General features: G+C 38.2%; 2 protein-coding genes across 4 annotated transcripts in view; one reads left to right on the top strand and one right to left on the bottom strand.

The window, feature by feature from the left end:
• Positions 1–592: 592 nt before the first annotated feature.
• Prosalpha6 (Proteasome alpha6 subunit) lies at positions 593–4,898 on the bottom strand. Its single transcript, XM_019045388.2, has 5 exons — positions 4,742–4,898; positions 3,697–3,947; positions 2,209–2,368; positions 1,511–1,720; positions 593–915 (listed from the first exon to the last, which is right to left on the bottom strand). The coding sequence occupies exons 1-5, from the start codon at positions 4,742–4,744 to the stop codon at positions 718–720; spliced, it is 822 nt and encodes a 273-aa protein (XP_018900933.1). The 5' UTR covers positions 4,745–4,898; the 3' UTR covers positions 593–717.
• Positions 4,899–5,306: 408 nt separating this feature from the next.
• The window catches only part of Cds (CDP-diacylglycerol synthase), a 31,852-nt gene continuing 17,718 nt past the window's right edge, over positions 5,307–19,440 (top strand). The window contains exons 1-2 of one of the 3 annotated variants that reach the window (XM_019045338.2): positions 5,307–5,879; positions 16,450–16,710. In XM_019045338.2, coding sequence (XP_018900883.1) covers positions 5,796–5,879; positions 16,450–16,710 — 345 coding nt within the window. In that variant the 5' untranslated portion in view covers positions 5,307–5,795. Of the gene's footprint in view, positions 5,880–14,358; positions 14,784–16,449; positions 16,711–19,440 lie in introns of those variants that run through there. The other 2 variants (XM_072302534.1, XM_019045339.2) reach the window with 2 other exon arrangements.

Below are 19,440 nucleotides of genomic sequence, written 5' to 3'. Positions count from 1 at the left end.
TTAGTCCAATGCATACAATATTCAATCACTTGATAAATTTTGGGAGGGAACTTTTACTCAAGAAAAGATCTAGCATAGAAGAAAGTTCAAAAAGAAAAGTAACAAATTCTATTTTTAAAGCTTGTTGTGCTTAAGAGGTGATAAAGAATATTATTCGGATAGATTTAACCGCAACCAATCTGAATGCATTTCATGTTGCTTAATTTTCTCTTGAGTTTTATTTTTATTACAGAGAACTAATCTTCTTAACGCCTTTTAATTTTCTGAGAATTAACCCTAGATTACGAAAAATAAACGCACAAAATTTAAAGTCTCAATACCGCTTAGTTTTCGGTCAAAAAAATAAAACATCCAATAAAATTAGGCAACGTCTGATCAAGTTAGACTGATTCAAATTAAATTTCTCCATTTTAAAAGTGTAATAAAAAAAATTTTAATGGTACCAAATCCTTTCATTTCATGTACAGGCTCGTGTTCTTCTTTTACAGAGGATAATTCTCCAAATGAGTGTATCTCAGTCACCAATATTGCCAACATTGAGATACCACTTACTAACTGGAGGAACAATTTCTTACAATAGACAAAACCTACGTGACATAGTAAAATAATTTATTACAAAAATGAAATATCAAACACATTAATTAATTAATATAAAAATCAGATGTTTTTACAGAGGAAGAAAAGGAGGTTAATAGTAATCACCCTTTATAACAATGATCACTCTGTCTCCATGGAGACTACGGGTACGGGATCTTTCTTCTCGGTTGTGCTAGGCTGCGGATCTTTGGGTGGTTCATCGGACGGTCCAGCTCCTCGTCTTTCATCACCTTCGATTAGAGTCAAGTAAGTACCTGTTTCTTCTTCATTTAGAATCTTGAATGGAGTGGCTTTGCCCACAAATGCAATTGAGACATTCTGAGATCAACAGAAAAAGCAATGGCCATGTTACAGAGAGTTTATAACTTTACTTTTAGTCAATAATGAGGACAGGATGAGTAAGCTTTCCTCAGATGGAACACTGATAGCATCTACACTCAAATGATGCAAAATTAGAAATGAAAAGGATACGTTTAAATGATTCATTATGATACATCTTTCTGAAGAAAAGAAAGGCACAAGTTTCTTCCGAACTTCTTCACTCACACAAAAAAATTAAGAAAAAGATACATTTTGTTGGTTAAAATTTAAAGAATTAACAGAAAATCAACTTATTGAACATTAAAAACCATAATTAACGGCAAGACCAATCCACACAGGTCAGTCATTCCCGAGGACCAGTTTTAGAACTCTACTGCGCAGTGACGTAGTATTGAGTGCCTGCAATGTATTTCTTATGGGAGCACCCATTGTGATGTAGCATTGAGTGCCGCCGAGTTAGGGCCGGGCAGGGAAGTGGATTTCAAAAAGGTCCGCAATGACTGACCTGTGTGGATTGATCTTGATTAACGGAGGTGCCTAAAATGAGAGCATTAATTCTATAAAGAGACTTCAAGACTTAAAAAATACTGACCTTTGTGTTTAATTCAACTTCATTGGGTAGTGTGTCTCTCAAGGCTCTTAGGCCGTGCTTTACCAATTCTTCTAAGCTACAATCAGGAAAACTGTTGAGAGTTTTCTCTAAGTAAGTTCTTGCAGATTGAGACCTAGCTCCAATTGCCATTGCTTTACAATCAAAATAGTTAGATGACGGACATGTTTGATAAATGTGAGGTCCTAAGTCCTAAAAACAGAAAATAAAAGAGGATTTTAAGACATTTTCCTACTTGAAGAGGATGATGAAATTTCTTGTGGATCACGTAAAAGACAATACCACAGTTTCAAAGAACCACTGCCTTATCTTTTCACTTTTGCTGAGATTTTTCTGACAATACATAGCACAAGTTGGGGCTACAAAGCATGGTCTTGATTATTTGCTTGAAGTTCAATTAATATATGACATTGCTCTAAGCAAAATCGTTTCCAAGGTTATTTACAGATTCAATAGTCATTGAAAAATATCTACAACTGATTCATCACCAAGTCAACACTAAATAAATTTATGAACTCTTGGCAGAAGTAGCAGATCTATTATCTTCATTTTCGTATTGAAAATAAGGGCAAGGATCAGTGTGGCAGATTTTCCGTCCCACTCTGAAAGTTGGTGGGCTTATTCAGTTAAGACTCTAGCCAGTTGCAAATGTAGAGGGAAGAAAATGAAGAAAAACTTACATCATATCCAGCGACTAGAAGTCCTACACCATATGGTCTACGATCATACCGCTGAGTGCAAACTTGCATTTTATTACCTACATTGGCAATTAATCGACCGACAGGCAGTAGGTCACTGTGTGTGTATTTGTAGTTCAAGCATTCTGTTCTCATGAAACGGCTGAAAAGAAAAAGTAACTACATTATCAAAGATTGATAAATTATCCAAAAGTACAGACAAATTTCTGGAGCAGCTAATGATGACTTCTTATTCTCTTCACTTTCAGAGTTCTTAAACTTTTCTGAAGGAGGACATCAACTCTTAGTAAATCTGGCAGCAAAGAATAAAAAAAAGTTAAGAACTTTGGTATAAGCGCTGATAAAGTGTCAATTATACTAGCCACAAAAGAGTGGTTTGATGTTTTAGTAAGTAAGTAAAGGCCAGGCTGACCGGCAAGGCACCTTCAAGGGGTAAAGGCACCTAGCAGGAACTACCGTCATGCAACCCGGAGTGTGACCATGCTCCTGAGCTAAATCTCATGATACTTTATCACATTTTTCCACAAGGCTCAGCAGGCTACTGATAACCAACGGTAGGTCTAATTCCGACTGAGGCAGATGTGGCACAGTGCAGATTTTCAGAGCATGGTCATGTCCCACCGAGTTGGACTGTGTTGTTTCAATATCCACTGATAGGTAGCACTGGCAATCGCGCACACTACGAGCAATCATCGATTTTTTCACAACCCAGATCACCAGAGCAGGCTAATGTTTGATGTTTTCAGCTTACAGATTTGAAAAAATTAGTAAGATCCGTCTGACCACTAAATTTGTATATTCAATATTAACAGAATTAGCATCCGTTGAAAAAAATAGCATATGACATCATCCATTGCAATAGTGCAGACCCAAGTTTTTTCAATCTTGGTTTCATCCTTAGCAACCAGTTTAAGTCTAGTAACCCAAGCAAATGCATTTGTCACTGATTGATAAAACCATAATGGAAGACACCATGCTAAGTACTTGTGTGATAAATGATGCCTTACATTGTCATTTTCAATGAATGATATCTCAGTTAGTATTTGACGTGCAAACTTTGCGTTTGAACAAATCTTATAATTTGTTGCAATTCTATCGAAACCATCAAAATACAATTTAAAAACGTACGCTGCGGGTTTATTAGGACCAGTAAGCAAAATTAAGTAACATAATTGAAAAATAAGAAATATGCAGGCGGTATTTTTGGTACCTCAAATTTTTTCTCTTCTCCTATGATAGGTACTTAAAAAGTTTTTCCTTGTTTATTTCTTGGGAATATTACAAAGTCTGATGTTCCTGTTCTTCTTACAATACTATAATACTCTACTACTTACACTCTCATATACAAAAGTGAAAGAGAAAACGTGAGCCCACAAGTGCCACATTCTTTCAAAGCGATTTGTTGTGTCACGAAGTTTCTTAAATTCTTCATCCTCAGTCAAAAAGTAAAAGCCCTAGTTGGAAACTTACCTTAACATTCTAGCATCAGCAGTGAGACCAGCAATGGTAATTCCCATATGATCATCGATTGGAATGATTTTCTTCTGATGGGCAGAAAGTTCAGAGGTTGCCCTTTTCAAAGCGATTAATACTGCATGTGTTTTATTTTTCAAACCGATTGTAGCTGATCCGAGTTTGACGGCTTCCATAGCATACTCAACTTGATGTAATCGCCCTTGAGGACTCCAAACAGTGACGTCGCTGTCATACTGATTACGGAACTGCCAGAATAAAAATACATGATTACTTCATAATTGAAAATTACCATACTAAATATTATAAACAACCAAATTTGGACGAAAAAACTTCAAGGTTTGCGTAGACTTGAAAAAAAAACGCAAGTATATTTCAGGACTATTTTTAGAAAGTAGCAAGTTGATTTTGGCACAAGGTACACGTTGATACTCTCATTTTCAAAAATAAGTATTTGCTAGGACCCAAAAAATCCCAGTTGAGCAGGATTGTTTTTAAATTCTTGCACAACAAGATGGAACTGCCAGACTTTATCAAACAAGTGCGTTTGACTGATCCTCTAAAGTACCTGGTGCCAGTGGGCCAACTGAGAGGGCAAGTATCATAATACAACCGTACTTTGTAAAGTGCCTGCAGTTTAGTTCTTCAGGGACGTTCATAACAAGACGTGAAGCTAGATCTATTACCATAGCCATTCTATTGGTCTAGTTGGTCACCGTCAGAAGAGTCTGCACTGCTAGGGGACTGTTCACCATCCGAGAAACGCATCTATCAGAAAGCTGAGTTAAACTGGGTAATTTCTCGTTTTAATTTGGTATGTTGCATGTCAATAAAGCTGTTGAGTCCCCGTGATCAGAACAGACCTGATGAAGATTGCTCCGAACGATTATGCTCCAAAAAATCTACGAGTTTCTAAATGAATCGGCACTTTTGAGGTTAGGATGGTGACAGTAGGCAATTTCCAACATCAGAAGTAAAGTATTTGAAAGGCATAGAATTTTATCTGACGAATAAAAGAGGCGAATTTCTCCTTCTGACTTACCATGATGTATTATTTAAAGTTCACCGGAAAAATTAAAAAATATTAATGGTAATAAAAGCACATTGAGTTGACGGATGAGGCTCAGACTGGACGTAAACACGAGTCATCCGTGTTGTCAAGCTGTACTTGCAATAAAAACGTTTAACTTGATATTTAGTGATTTTTGGCAAATTTGTTTGCACAGCCCGACAATCTTGCAACCTTTTACAAAAGTCAAGGGTCTAAAGCTACGAAAATAAGATTGCACTTTTTAGCATAGCCGAAGAAAGATAGATATAAAAAGAAGAGGATATTGATACGTCCAGATCTTCAATATAGATGAAAAAATTATTATGCGTGCAAATTTATTGCACTGTTATATTTATTCATATTTTCATGTTTGTAATTGAGACTCTTTGCTACTGGATAACGATTACATTTTGAAACTTGTAGTGGTACGGGAACAAACTGATAAGGACTTGCACACTGTTGCCAGGTAAACATTTTTAGAGATGACCAAAAAAGGCTCTTATTCAGCAGGTAAACCGTGATCAATTTCGCAATCGTGTTAGTGTTCGTTTGTGTTGTTTGTGTTAGTCTGTTTGCCTTGCAAATGTAGTGGTGAGAAGTATTGCCCATGCCCAGGATTTGTCAGCAGAAATTGAGTCGAGTTGCCCTACATTTTGGCCGTTTCAGCTTCTGTCATTCGTGAGTTTGTGAATTCTGAAACTTGTTCAGTTAAATACCCGAAGAAATATTTCCGTCGCATTGTTATTGAACTATCTACGGTGACCCCCTCCTCATCGGTCTAGGGTCCACTGATTAGAGTATCGTTATGAAGCCAGTCTCGTGTGTGTTTCAAATTTTATCATTCAATCCGATTTATTTAAAGTTTGTAAACAATGGACCTCGTCGTTCGTCACACCATGCCTAACCAGTGATACAGATTGTCATATTGAGTGATTCCATATTTTCTCTCCCATAGTAGTAGATTCCCATTACTCATCCTCCTTTTCAGGAAATTCTCAGCCCAAGTGCTATTTCAGTAGTGTTGTATCTCCCATAGTCCATCGTCATGTCATCTGAACTGAGGAGTAGGAAAAGTGAAACGGCAACCGAAGCTCCAGCACAAACCCCTACTGAAGCTGAGAGCGATACCGTAAGTTTTCTTTTCTAACCATTATTTTTAGTTTTAAAGATCTAAGTTTCATCTTCATCTCAAGGACAGCCCTACTGGGAGAACCTTGCTGCTACATTGAAATTATCGCACGCATTTGGTACTGCAACAACTGTTTTCAAATCATAATTCATTCTGTAGTTAAATCCTCCCTGAGAAATGTATCATGAAACTTAGCATCTAGTGATAATCCTTACGGCGCCCGTAGCTTCAGATAAACCTTGGAGGATGAGCATTTTCCATCTGGTGTATCATGCACTATTTTGATGCGGTTCATCAGTACAAGGTTGTATGCCTACTTTATTCACTGCTATTGCAGAAAACTGATCAAGTAGGTGAGGAACCCTTATAGCTTATCTAAGTTGCAAGATAACTAACTGGATAAATTTTCTTTGATGCACCTTAGCTGATGGAATCAAATAAACGGGAATAGGAAAAGTTCCACCAGAAGGAGATATTTTAAGCAAATTGTTAGGTCCTGCAGATGTGCAGGGTTTAATGTCAGGGAAACAGGTTAGGGACAGGCACCTGCTTTTGCACCACAGGTAGAGGCCAGGCGCAAGAAGCTTTTGCACCATGAACGAGGCAGAAAATCTACCATCTTGTTTCTTTTATTTACTTTCATCGTCAAAATGAAAGCGGTAGATGATCTGCCTCAGTCAGGAAGTGTGTATTTACACCTACCAGGCGTAGACTCTAGTTACAACAAGGGCCAGGGCCTACAAATTAAAACTCCTTCAGCCTTTGCAATCGATGATCTTCCTGCAAAAGAATTTATAACTAATTAAAAATAGAAGAGTTTCTGTATCTCAGGCAAAATATAATCTTCCCACTCCTGCCATTTTCGTATATGGGACGAATCACTACGTAGGTACCTGAGGACCTTATTATGGCTTGCTATTAAGTATGACAAAATCAAGGAATTTCCTGCCTGAAATTTTGAATTTTTACTTCCTATATGTTACCATGGAACCCGACTTATCTGAAAAGAAAAAGCCAAATAGTAATCTTCAGCTTTCACTCCCACACAGGATTGTAGAGGAAAAAAGAAGTTTGGAACATCTGATAGGAAGTACATAAACAAAGGCATTGTAATTAGGATAATGAAATCAAAGTTCAGTTGGTGACAATGACAAGATACTCCATCAGCGGATGTGTCTTCGTCAGACAGTAGAAGTGACGGATACTGTATTTCTACCAGAAAATGAGCAGGTCTAATTTATAGTCCTTGTTTTTCTTCTCATTTTTTTCTTCTTTTTTTGCCGAAAAAACATTGAATTTTGTCCAAATTGGTATTCATGTTACACCCTGTCGGCGAAATGGTCGAACTGGGCAACTTTTTGTCCCATAAATGGACAGGTAACCCCTGTTGCCCATTCCGCCAACTGGCTGATATTCTTGCCCATTCTGCAAACTGGGCAGCCAGTCCACAGACTGGCCAGTCGAAAGTCTGAAAATTGCATCAACGGCCTTGGCTTGGTCGTTAATTTTAAATGCCTTCCGTAGGCCAATCATCAAATGTTCCTACTGACCACCTTCTGACGAATTATTTGTCGTATATATACTTAATAGGTATCAAAAAAATTTACAGGTTAGGTACCAACGAACCAACGTTAATAAATTTTGTAACTCATTATTTCTTTTCCTCAAGAGTTTTTATTATAAATTTACGATTTTTTAAATTTTGCTCATATTCTCCGTATCTTGGGTGTGCATATTGCATATTTAAAAATTGGAGGCATCTTCGCTTAACAAAAACTAGACTGAGTTGACTGCAGCGCCTTGATGCAAGGTTCGTCTCTCACGGATGTGCATGTTGCACATCCAAAAATTGAAGGCCTTCACTTTTCTCACTTCTTCAGAGATCCTCAGGACTTGTTAGTTGTAGCACTTTAGTAGCAGGGTACCTAAGTAGAGTGAGTGTAACTGTACCAGTTAGCGACACGAACCCAGAATATCTACAGCCAACAATTGAATCGGTCAGTCTTTAAAAGACTTAAGCACCAGAAATGAAAACATGAGAAGATCGTAAGAAACTGTAATGATCGACCCATTTTTGATCATAGATTACACTGGTCAATTTTTTTTATTATTCTTTTTTTTTGGGCGGATGTGCCTTCAAGGAATTATCCAGGACATGGGTAGCTTTTTAGTGCTGAATCCAAAAATGACCTTTGCTTTCTGGGTGAGCTCGATTTTCCCTGGAAAAATCGGAATTTTCCCCGAAAAATCGAGCTTTTCTAGAGAAAAGCAGGGCCGGATTAAGGGGGTGGCCACTTGGGCCGCGGCCCATAGCGGCAAATCTATAGGGGGCGGCAAATTTTGAAATTTTTTTTAAATGTACGTATAGAAAATTCGAATTTAGAAAAAAAAATTACAAACGAGAAAAGGCGACAAAATCTCTAATTTTCTGAGAGTAAAGTAATTTCTACTTTTGTCGTCTTTCAGTGATACAAGAGACAGCACCTTTAATTAGTCGAGTTAAGAGAGAAACCAAACACGCAATTTGGCCTGGAACGGCCTGGACTTAGAGAGAAACGATGACGAGGGCTTGAGATGTAAAGGAGAAGCCCTCGGCGCGGCGATCGGCATGTAACACATATTAGCCCCTACACGACTGCTCAAATACTTTACGCATTGCGGCAAACACAGTGCGATCAGCGTGAAACGCATAGCGCCCACAAGACTGCGTGAATACTTCACGCATTGCGTCAAACACAGTGCGTTCAGCAGCGGTTGTCGGCGTGAAACTCTTAGCGCCTAAGGCGGCCCACGGGCGGCAAGTAGGTAAATCCGGCCCTGGAGAAAAGTCAATTTTTCGGAAATCTTGTGCATGGTGAAGGAAAACTAAGGTTATTTTTGGATTCAGCAGCCAAAAACTTCCAGAGGACCATGCAAGTATTGCCTATTAAAGTTTTCTTTCTGTTCCTGATATCGAGGTTTTTCCAGATAAGTGCTCTTTGCCTCACATTTAACACCATGTAAAGCTCATTTGAGTGTTTTGCGACGGAAAGGAGGGGAAACACTTTTTTCTCAGGTAGCAAGTGGCGTAATTCTCACTTGATTTTTGCCGCTGAAGCCGAAAATTACCTTCGGTTCATCCTCAAATCCTCAGAAAATCAAGTTTTCGTTAAGAGGGGATATTTTTTTCTCTTTATTGAAAAACTCCTTTTTCGTGAAAAATCGATTTTCCAAAAATTTGGTACATTTTGGAAGAAAACGGAAATCATTTTCGGCTTTAGCGACAAAAATAGAGAGGGACCTACTCTACTTGTTACCTGAGAAAAAAGTTTCCCCCCTTATTTTCGACGCAAAACAATCGCATGAGCTTTACATTGTGTCATATAGGCGGAACGGAGCACTTGTCCGGAAAAACCTCGATCGTAGGAACAGAAAGGAAAACTTAATAGGCATGCAATATTCAGTGTTCAGTGGAACTTTGGCTGCTGAATTCGAAAATGACCTTAGTTTTTCCGTACCCTGCACTTTTCCAGAAAATTGACTTTTCTCTGGAAAAGCTCGATCTTTAGGGAAAATTCAGATTTTTCGCGGGAAATCAAGCTGATCCAAAAAAACTTAAGGCCATTTACGGGATCAGCGCTAAAAATCTGCCAGGAATTAGATGATACATTGTAGGCAAATTTTCACGTGTCGAATAGTATTCTAGAATAATGTAATTAGAGAATCCATCGCTTTAAGATTCCAGAGCTCTGAAAACTAGAACGGGTTGATAAAAAAGTTTTATACTGTTCTCTCCTGCTACAGTTTCTGGCCCTTATGTCTTTTTTAAAATGACTAATTAAAATCGGTGATTGTCTTGACCTACGAATACTGCACTGACAGTGAGTTAGTTGTGGCGTCTTGATGCAACTATTCGTGTTCCACGGATGTGTGAGTTGCGTGTTCAAAATTGAAGGCACTTCCACTCTTCTCGCCTCTTCAGAAATCGGTGATTGTCTTGACCTACGAATACTACACTGATGGTGCGTTGATTGTGGCGCCTGGATGCAACTATTCGTGTTTCACGGATGTGCGTGTTGCGTGTTCAAAATTGAAGGCACTTCCACTTTTCTGGCCTAGTTATACGCTCAAATTTCCGTCCAATTCCGATCAAAATGATGACTACGATGGTGATCGAGAGTTATCTAAGTTGATGAGTAAAATTAATTAAAACAGCACGTTGATTGAAATAAGCCTGAAATAAGCACGGTTGTGTGGAAATCAGATGAAGGATGAGCCTCACAGTTCCATCATCTACCATCAAATTTTTGCAGGCCGCAGAAATTTAATGGTAGATGGTGCGTACCAGTCACCATTTGATCGGAAATTTATGGAAATTTGAGCGTGTAACCAGCACATTCTCGCCTCTTCAGAAATCGGTGATTGTCTTGACCTACGAATACTACACTGACGGTGCGTTGATTGTGGCACCTGCCTGGATACAACTGTTCGTGTTCCACGGATGTGCGTGTTGCGTGTTCAAAATTGAAGGCACTTTCGCTTTTCTCGCCTCTTCAGAAATGCATGGGAGTTGTCGTCAGTTGAAGCACCTGAGTTACAGAGTGCCTATATCGAGAAACTAGGCATTGGATTTCAACCCTTTTACTACCTAAAAAAGTCCCGCTCTTTAAGTAGGCACTTAAATGATCGAAATGAATTTCAGATTTTCATGGATTTTGTGCTTTGAATTCCAACTTCTGAAATAACTTATGAACAAAATTCAATAGATATTTTTGCTGAGAATGATCATTTTTGACATATTTTTATTCATCCCTCCTTCAATAATAGACAATCCTATCGTTCCGTTCTGCTTATATCCTTAGATGCCGCGTTCGAAAAAAAAAGGGCGGGAGGGGGCAAGAGGAGAAAAAACTTGTAAATTTTTATAAAAAGCTCCTAAAATTATTTTTTTTAAAAAAAAATTGTGTGTAAAATTGATTCACGTAACCTGTAAATTTGTATAAACTATTATTGGTTTTCATTCTGATACTTTTAAGTTGGCAACTTTTGCCAGGTTGAAAATGTAACTCTCATTCCCCTCTTAAGTGGTATGCGAGTGGTTTAGATAAAACCCCCACACCAACTCATAAGTGAAGAGTGCAAGTGTAAGTAAAGCCTGGTGGCTAATGAACGCAACGGCTTGCGTTTGCGGTAACGAATGCGGCGATGTTGATGTCGGATTTTAACGCGATCGTTCCAAAAGCGATGAGACTCGCTATTCGTTTTCACAGAGAGCAACACGCGACGCCAACTGAGATGTTTTTTCCAACTTTTGCGTCAAGCCTCAAAACTTCGTTGCGTCAAACACAAACGATCTAGCCCATTGGCAACCAGGCGTAAATATTTTGGAAGAAAATTGGTCACTCACGTAAAGAAAGCGGTGGAGGGGGGGACGGGGGCAAAGAACCCATAGAGGGAGGAGTGGTTTAGAACTTTTGGTTGTGGATTTGAGCAGATTTTGTGGTCGATATTCGCGAACACAACATCATTTAGTGAAACCTGGAAGTTAACTTAACCGTGACCATACAGGAAACACCGCGCTACTCACTGGAAAAAGCTTGAATCGAGAATAGAGCCTTTTAATCTAAGCGAATTTCCTTTTAATTCAAGGAATGTCAAATTGAATCAAGAGTATTTTTTCTTGTCAAATTTTTCAAAAGTCTGAACTCTGGATCCAAGGGACTTTTCTTTCCAGTGCTTGACCTTGAATTTCTCAGCCCCATCAAACATTTTGATTAGCTCCAATTGCACTTTAATACGAAGGTATCGTTAGAGCTACAACCTTTCACAAGTATTTTCTCATCTTTTTTACGTCTGCTCTACTGATCTAACAAAATTCATGGCGTTTGGCCCATCAGAAAATTTACCCACTATCCACGCAATGCATTCTGGGGTCGTTGCCATTTGAAGAACCATAAGAAACCATTGGAACCATAATTAAACCAGATAGAATCAACACGTTGTATTATATTTTTATGATTAGAGCAGGATACTTCATTTTCTGATTGGTCACGTGATTTTAAACGCTGAAAAACACGTCCGTAAGCAAAGCGTTGGATTCTTATTTTTCCGACGTGAATTCCTCGAAAATCTTCCTATTCAATATCACTGAACCTTTGAAAATTCCAAATTTAGGGCACCAAAATATTAATAAAATCAACAGAACCTCAAAAAGTCGACCAAAATTCAAGGCAAACTTGTCTGACAATTCTATCATTTCCCATTTAAATACACGTGATTTGAAACGATCAGGTGGTCGCGGAGCTGCAGGTAATCTATTTTCGGTCGTGCGATTTCCCCCCACTTTCATGTATAATTAATTAAGTACTGAGCTCCTCATTTTTTTGAAATTCAATTTTCCTTTTCTACTCCCGGTGCTTTCATTTCAACTCCTAGTTCCTCAGTGGAATTTCTCCTCTCATCTAGTCTGCCGTGCTCTGGAAGAACGCCGAATGAACCTTTGAGCGTTGCCAAATTTTCTTTGATAAACATCGAATTTTCTGGTAAACTTCTGAATATTTTCCTTCCAGTTTTTCAGATAATTTTGGTCGCAATTTCACCTAAAGTTCCTGAAATTTTCAGGGGAAAATATACTTATCTTCACTACAAAATAAACATTTAATTGAAGGAAATTTGGCAACTCTCGAGGGTTCATACGGCGTTATTCCTTAGCACGGCAGTACTGCCGTGCTAAGGAAGAACGCCGTATGAACATCCGAGAGTTGCCAAATTTCCTTCAATTAAATGTTTATTTCAGTGGAGAGATATGAATATTTTTCCTTAAAATTTTCAGGGACTTCAGGTGAAATTACGACCAAAATCATCTGAAAAAATGGAAGGAGAATATTCATAAGTTTACCAGGAAATTCGTGTTTTATCAAAGGGAATTTGGCAACGCCTGAAGTTTCATACGGCGTTCTTGCTTAGCACGGCAGTAGTGAAGTACCTAGCGTGCAAGGAAACGGACTTGACGTAAATCTGCTCCGTGCTCTTCAAACGGACAGGACACATTTCCATACCACTCTTAGCGAAGTGAATTTAAATCCTCTCCAATGATGAACGTTTATGATAATTCGAGCGCGCGCATTATCATACCCGCACATCGGTGCAATTTACATTCGGGCGCAAAGATTAAATTCATCCTCCGGATAAGTCGCAAGCAGACGAGGCATACAGTATGCCGCATACTTACCTACACCTACCTGAGCGCTTGATCCGTAAACCCGGGTTTGTCCATCGCAAGTTCACGGCGCTTCATCTAGAGTTTAGGCATGACCATCACGGAAACTCGAATTCCATTTAGATCCCCGCGGACCCAACCTCTGACTCGAATTTTCAATTTAAAATCAGTCGCCTATTTTGATTTGCGGACTTCAGTCTTGTTGAGTATCTCATTGAGCGTAGAAGATATCAGGTCTATAACGACATAACCACTTAGTCCAGATAGCCGAAGGATGTGAACATCCTACCTCAGCCTCTTGATGATTGTTCAGTTTTTACTCAGCAAAATCGGTCCATCTATGTGATTTCTCTGAATAATACCGCGGATAAAATCTAAAAAATCGCATCGTTTTTCCGCGGCAGCCTTTGCACTTACCCGAGTTCCGCGAAGATAGTGTCTCGCTAAACTGTCGTGTCGGGTTTTGCTCTCGTGAATGATCAGCAACTGTGAATATACGCGAGTGGAAGTCAGTTAACATTTCCAGTTTTCTACTTAGTTTTTACTCAGCAAAATCGGTTCATCTATGTGATTTCTTTGAATAATACCGCGGATAAAATCTAAAAAATCGCATCGTTTTTCCGCGGTAGCCCGTGCACTTACCCGAGTTTCGCGAAGGTAGTGTCTCGCTAAACTGTCGTGTCGAGTTTTGTTCTCGTGCGAATGGTCAGCAACTGTGAATATACGCGAGTGAATGTCAGTTAACATTTCCGTGTTTCTACTTAGTTTTTACTCAGAAAAATCGGTCCATCTATGTGATTTCTTTGAATAATACCGCGGATAAAATCTAAAAACTTGCATCGTTTTTCCGCGGTAGTCCGTACATTACCCAAGTTCCGGCAAGGTAGTGTCTCGCTAAACTGTAGTTTCGGGTTTTGGTCTCGTGAATGGCCAGCAACTGTGAATATACGCGAGTAGACGTCAGTCAACATTCTGTGAATATACGCGAGTAGACGTCAGTTAACATTTCAATTTCTCTACTCAGTGCTTGCTCAGCAAAATCGGTTCATCTATGTGATTTCTCTGAATAATACCGCGGATAAAATCTATAAAATTGCATCGTTTTTCCGCGGTAGCCCGTGCACTTACTCAAGTTCCGGCAAGGTAGTGTCTCGCTAAACTGTCGTTTCGGATTTTGTTCTCGTGAATGACCAGCAACTGTGAATATACGCGAGTTGACGTCAGTTAACATTTCAATTTTTCTACTCAGTGTTTGTTCAGTAAAATCGGTTCATCTATGTGATTTCTCTGAATAATACCGCGGATAAAATCTTAAAAAAGCATCGTTTTTCCGCGGTTGCCCGTGCATTTATCCGAGTTTCGCGAAGGTTGTGTCTCGCAATTAACTGTTGTGTCGGGTTTTGTTCTCGTGAATGGCCCGCAACTGTGAATATACGCGAGCGAACGTCAGTTAACATTTCAATTTTCCTTTTGTTAAAATACATTTTTCGTTGCCGGAATGGTCGTTTGATGCTCCCTGCAAGACGGTGGTGTTGAAAATGCCGGTCACTAGTCAAGTTGTTTTGCGCGCTCGAGAACTTTACGACCCCCACGTGCGAAACCGGGGTTGGCACGATGGATCAACCCCCAAAAGAGCAAGAACTCAAATTCGCAGTTTATCCGTTCGTGAAAATTCGTGGGTCAAATATTATCAACGCTTTAACAAGGTAAGATAATTTGCGCCTGTTAATCTTGCCGCCGTCATCGGTTGACGCGCATATCGGCGGTAAAACTGCACTCCGTTAAAAATCGAAGCGTGAAATACTGCCGTGCCAAGAAAGAACGGTCGTTGAAATATTAATCGCAAGATCACTGATTATTGTTTCCCGCCAACCGCCATCTTAAAATGTTATTTTCGCGCGCTCTAAACTGGACTGCACGCGCATGCGCAGTTTGCGCAGAGCCCGGTCGCCTTTGGCGCGCGAATATTAAAAAAGGAGTAACAAGTACAGCGGGCGTGCGTTTATGCAGACACCTGTCCCCTCTCCCTTCTACTCCTTCCGGGGTTTTTCACCTTCGATATTCGAAGTATAGAGTAAGGTCAATGTCCTCAACGGGAGAGGTTGCCTCTCGCGAAAACATGATTTTCTTATAACGACGATTCGAGTGGCGAAGCGTGAGTGACCTATTATCGATACTACCCCACTTGAAGCTATGGTAAAGAATCGATCATTAAGGCGTTCGTTGCAAACACCCTGTCTATCGATCCTTTTCCATAGATTTAAATGACGGATAAATCGATATATTGCAAAGCACGCCACGCCCCTGGATGATTCCCGTTCCCGCTCTTTGGAGGGATTGATTGTCATCATCAATTGACCATGCTACTTTTTTCTCATCAAGAAGATCATCGATTGCGGAAATATTTTTCCTGTTGGATTTTCGAATTCGTAAATTGATCTCAACGGAGGGCTAATGTCAAATTATATTTGTTCAACTTAAGTTAGGACGAACATCACTTTTTCCTTTGATTTTCTTCAATTCAGTAGGTACACTTCAACACTATGTATTTATTACTCTGATAATTTTTTACCAGAGAAGTATATTTTTATTTCCTCTATTGGGTTAAACATGCATCTAAAACCAGAGGATTTTTATCCAAAATGTGAGCTAAGTAATGGAAGAAAGAAAATTAAAATCAGAAACATGACCTCTGTTTTCTTAAGAAAGTTCTTGCTTTGCCACAAACCAAGTATTCTCCTGCAAAGTTCATTCTTATTTCTAGCTAAAAATTTTGAATCCATGGGGAAAATTAACGTACACGTACGTTGAACATTATAGATGAAATTTCAATCTTGGTCGCATCTGGCTTTAACACAACTGTCTATTTTTTTGTTTTGTTTTGCCTTGCTGTCGCCTTGTTTCATTAATTGCACGCCCAAGTAATCTTATTATTGACGGTTGCAACTGCACAAACACATCAGTATTGCAAAATTAAGGATGTAGAACCATCAATTTTATGAATCTGAGCCATTTTATGTGCAGCAGTGATTTGTTTGTGCACTTCAGCCATCAATATATTGATTTTGCCGGCCACAGTGTTCTTTTTTCCTCTTGTTTACGTATCTAATGATGCATTTGCTCTTATATTTTTAACCTGTTTTGTTAGTATTTGCCCCAGTTCGGGTGCCTCAAATAGTTGCAGCTTGAATTTGTCTTTAGGTATTTCCTTGTTGTTTCCTCCTTCTTTTCACAGAAGCCATGCCTATCGATCATCATCATACTCTTATTTTAATTTATTTCCCCTTTTTATTTTATTTTATTTTGTTAAGTTGATCCTCTTTTTTAGTTCTAATTGTTTTTATTTATTTGGTATGAATGCCATCATAACAGGTGACTGATGAAGTGACCAAAGAAGATCTTGCTTGCGATGAAGGATCTAATGATGGAATTAGTCTCTTATCTAGAAAATATTTGCCGAAAGCAGGGACCAAAGGCAGTAATGTTGGCAGAAGAATTATCAATGTGTATCAGAAACTTAGGAAAATTAAGCCACGTGCATTTACCAGCTACCCTTGTAAACCCTGTTTATATACTCATTACTCTAATCGCTGGTTTTCCCATGCTGAATATCACTTAAGTGCTGATTCATTGGTAAGTGGCAAATTTTTAAAAATTATATTCCTTTCATACATATTTTCTCCATCTATGCTAATGAGTTACTTGAAGAAGTCGAATTGCCAAGTCTGTTAAAGAAAAAAAGTAGGGCAGTTGAGGAGAAAATAACAGGATCCTGAAAGAACAAAGGAGGAAGAATTCTCCCAAAAAGAACCTTATTTTCCAGATTTACAAAATCTGATTTTTTTTTGGGCATAGGTATCTTAATTCTTTCAATACCTAGTCCAGTCTTATCTTGACAGGGTAGCAGAAAAAACCTTAAAAACTTGATTTTATTAAAAAATTGTGTTAATCAGGAAAAACCACTGATATATTAGGAAATTGGAAAAAATAACAGAAGATAAGAATATATTTTTAGGTACGTTGTAGAATCTCATGAAAAAAAATGAAAGTTTTCAACTTATTTTTTGTATATTAAATATAAAAAGTATCAGAATTATTTGAAATAAGTAATCAAGGAATTTTTTTTGAAGTATCAGGAAGAAAAAATGAATTGAGGAATCATGAATTCCTCCAAGCAGAAGAATGTTTGCCATCTTGGCTGATTTCAAATTAATAGAGGATGGATCCTACCACTTAATCATTAAGAACTAATACCTAACAGATATTACGCATTTTTAACAAGCCTGAAGTTGCCTGCTGTGTTTAAGCATTCAATTATTTCCTTTCTTTGTATTTTTCAGTACCATCGTTATCATTTAGTATTTCATATTTTTTTCATTACCATCATTTTCATTTAATTTTTTTTCCATAATATCGTTTCCTTTTTATGTTCACATTGCAACACCCCTCCTCCCTCCTCCCTCCATAGCGGTGCATAAAATCTGCAAAATGAGGATGGATTTAATGTAAAAAAAAAAAAGTATGAATCTTGTTCAGCCAAGTCATTGATATCCCTCACTGTCCAGCAAGTAAGCATATTATTGATGACCAAGGTGGGAGACCACATATCTGCATTTGCAACTTTGCAGAATTCCTGTCATATTTTATTTTTTCCTTGGCAAACTACTCAGCGTAATTTCTTGAAAACGTCCTTGATTTTTCCTCTCTAATTGCAGAATATTCTGTATAAATTTCAAGCTAAAAAGTTGGCTTGTTCCTCCTTGAAAAAATAAAATCGGAGCGAAAATTTTGAAACACAGGAATGGAGATACGTAAATTGGCACTTTGGGCATCAATACTTCAGCAACCCCTGTGAATTACTCATTCTAATGGTTGATAATAAATCACAGATAAATATACCTCGCACCTGCATCAGAAACCGCAACAAGCTGTACACCCTCAGTATGTTGTCCCTAATATTTGCAAGTATCCTTGTTGCGAAATAGTACAACTTCACAGTGGTTTGCACCAATGGAGATATCTTATTCTACAAATATAAAATCATAAGAGTCATGCGTAGCACATAACACCTGAGGCGCGAAGCGTTGTGGGAGTTGGACGAAGCCAAGCCCTTTAGTCTTAATAAAAAATTATTAATTCATCATAACACTCTGTTACATAAATTTAGGTTGATCAATTGAAGAATTTCAGTTCCAAGGAGAACCTTGTTGTCTCTGCTTTTAAAATGTAGAAACTTCTCTTGAAAGTGTCTCTCGTGGTTTTTGTGTGTTTGATGAAAGCACCAATGTCCATGAGTCAAAATAGGTTTTTCAAGAATTTCCGCACAATTCAAAGAAATTTTCCTCTCGTTGAGTGTTGGGTCATCAATGCATGGAACTCAAGGTTGACATTGTTAATGATGGATATCCAATAAATTTGCCTGAACAGCTCATCATGACAACAATTTTCCCTATCAATGTTCTTGCAACTCAAACACTAACAATTGTTTGAACTGAAACTTCTCGCTATGCTTGCATGTATTCAATGATAAAATGTAGGTATACTATTGTGGTCTTATTTCATGCTTTCTCTCAATAAGTGACAGAATGAATCATCCAAAAAAAAAAATTGTTTTCAAATCTTTTGTTTTAACTAACAAGGATAAAAAATGAATGAAAAAATTAACATCTCAGTAATTCCACAGGAGCTTGCTATCAAGGCTGTAATTTTGAGATTAACCCTAGAATCTGCTCAGAAAATGTGTACCTATCCTTCCTCGACTTTTTTATGGTGGGGAGCAAGGAGGTTAAAGAGAAGGAGAGAAGATATCCTGATATTCTTGACCTACTACCTCCCTGCAAGTGCCCTGAGGGAGCTTTTTTTCTTTTTCAACTGTCACAACCGGAGATTCTGAAAGAGGATATCGATAGCCAAAGTACAAAACGACGTATCTCTGTTTTGCGAAGCTGCAGACTTCCTGTCTTACTTTATTTTTTTTTTTGAAAATCAGTCAACATAATTGCTTGAAAACTTCCTTAATTTTGCCTCCGTGTTAGCAGAATATATTGAATAAACTTCAAGCCATAAAGTTGCACTGTTTTTCTTCAAAAAAATAAAATAAAAGGGGAAATTATGAAACATTGCAGTGGAGATGCGTCGTTACCAACTTTGGCCATCAGTACAGAGATAAATTCGTATGGTCCTTTATAATAGACTGTGGAATTTTAGAAGGTGATTCGTTCCTTCTTCCCTCTGGAACGGGAGACTTTTCGTCAAATACATTTATGTCCAGAAAATCTGTTTTCAGATGGAGCTGAAACTTCTGGAAAATTTTCTGTACCATCCATCTTGGATAGCATTTAAATTCGTTTCTCTACATTATTT

Source organism: Bemisia tabaci, chromosome 7 (assembly GCF_918797505.1).
Source record: "Bemisia tabaci chromosome 7, PGI_BMITA_v3".
Classification (NCBI taxonomy): domain Eukaryota; kingdom Metazoa; phylum Arthropoda; class Insecta; order Hemiptera; family Aleyrodidae; genus Bemisia; species Bemisia tabaci.
Note: the sequence above shows the minus strand (reverse complement) of the source record. Positions and strands in the feature narration are given on the sequence as shown.

Coding starts and splice junctions, on each gene's coding strand:
- Prosalpha6 (XM_019045388.2), bottom strand. Junction 1,721..2,208: donor TTCTAGTCGCTGGATATGAT/GTAAGTTTTTCT, acceptor TTCTGTTTTTAG/GACTTAGGACCTCACATTTA. Junction 916..1,510: donor AAGTTGAATTAAACACAAAG/GTCAGTATTTTT, acceptor TGTTGATCTCAG/AATGTCTCAATTGCATTTGT.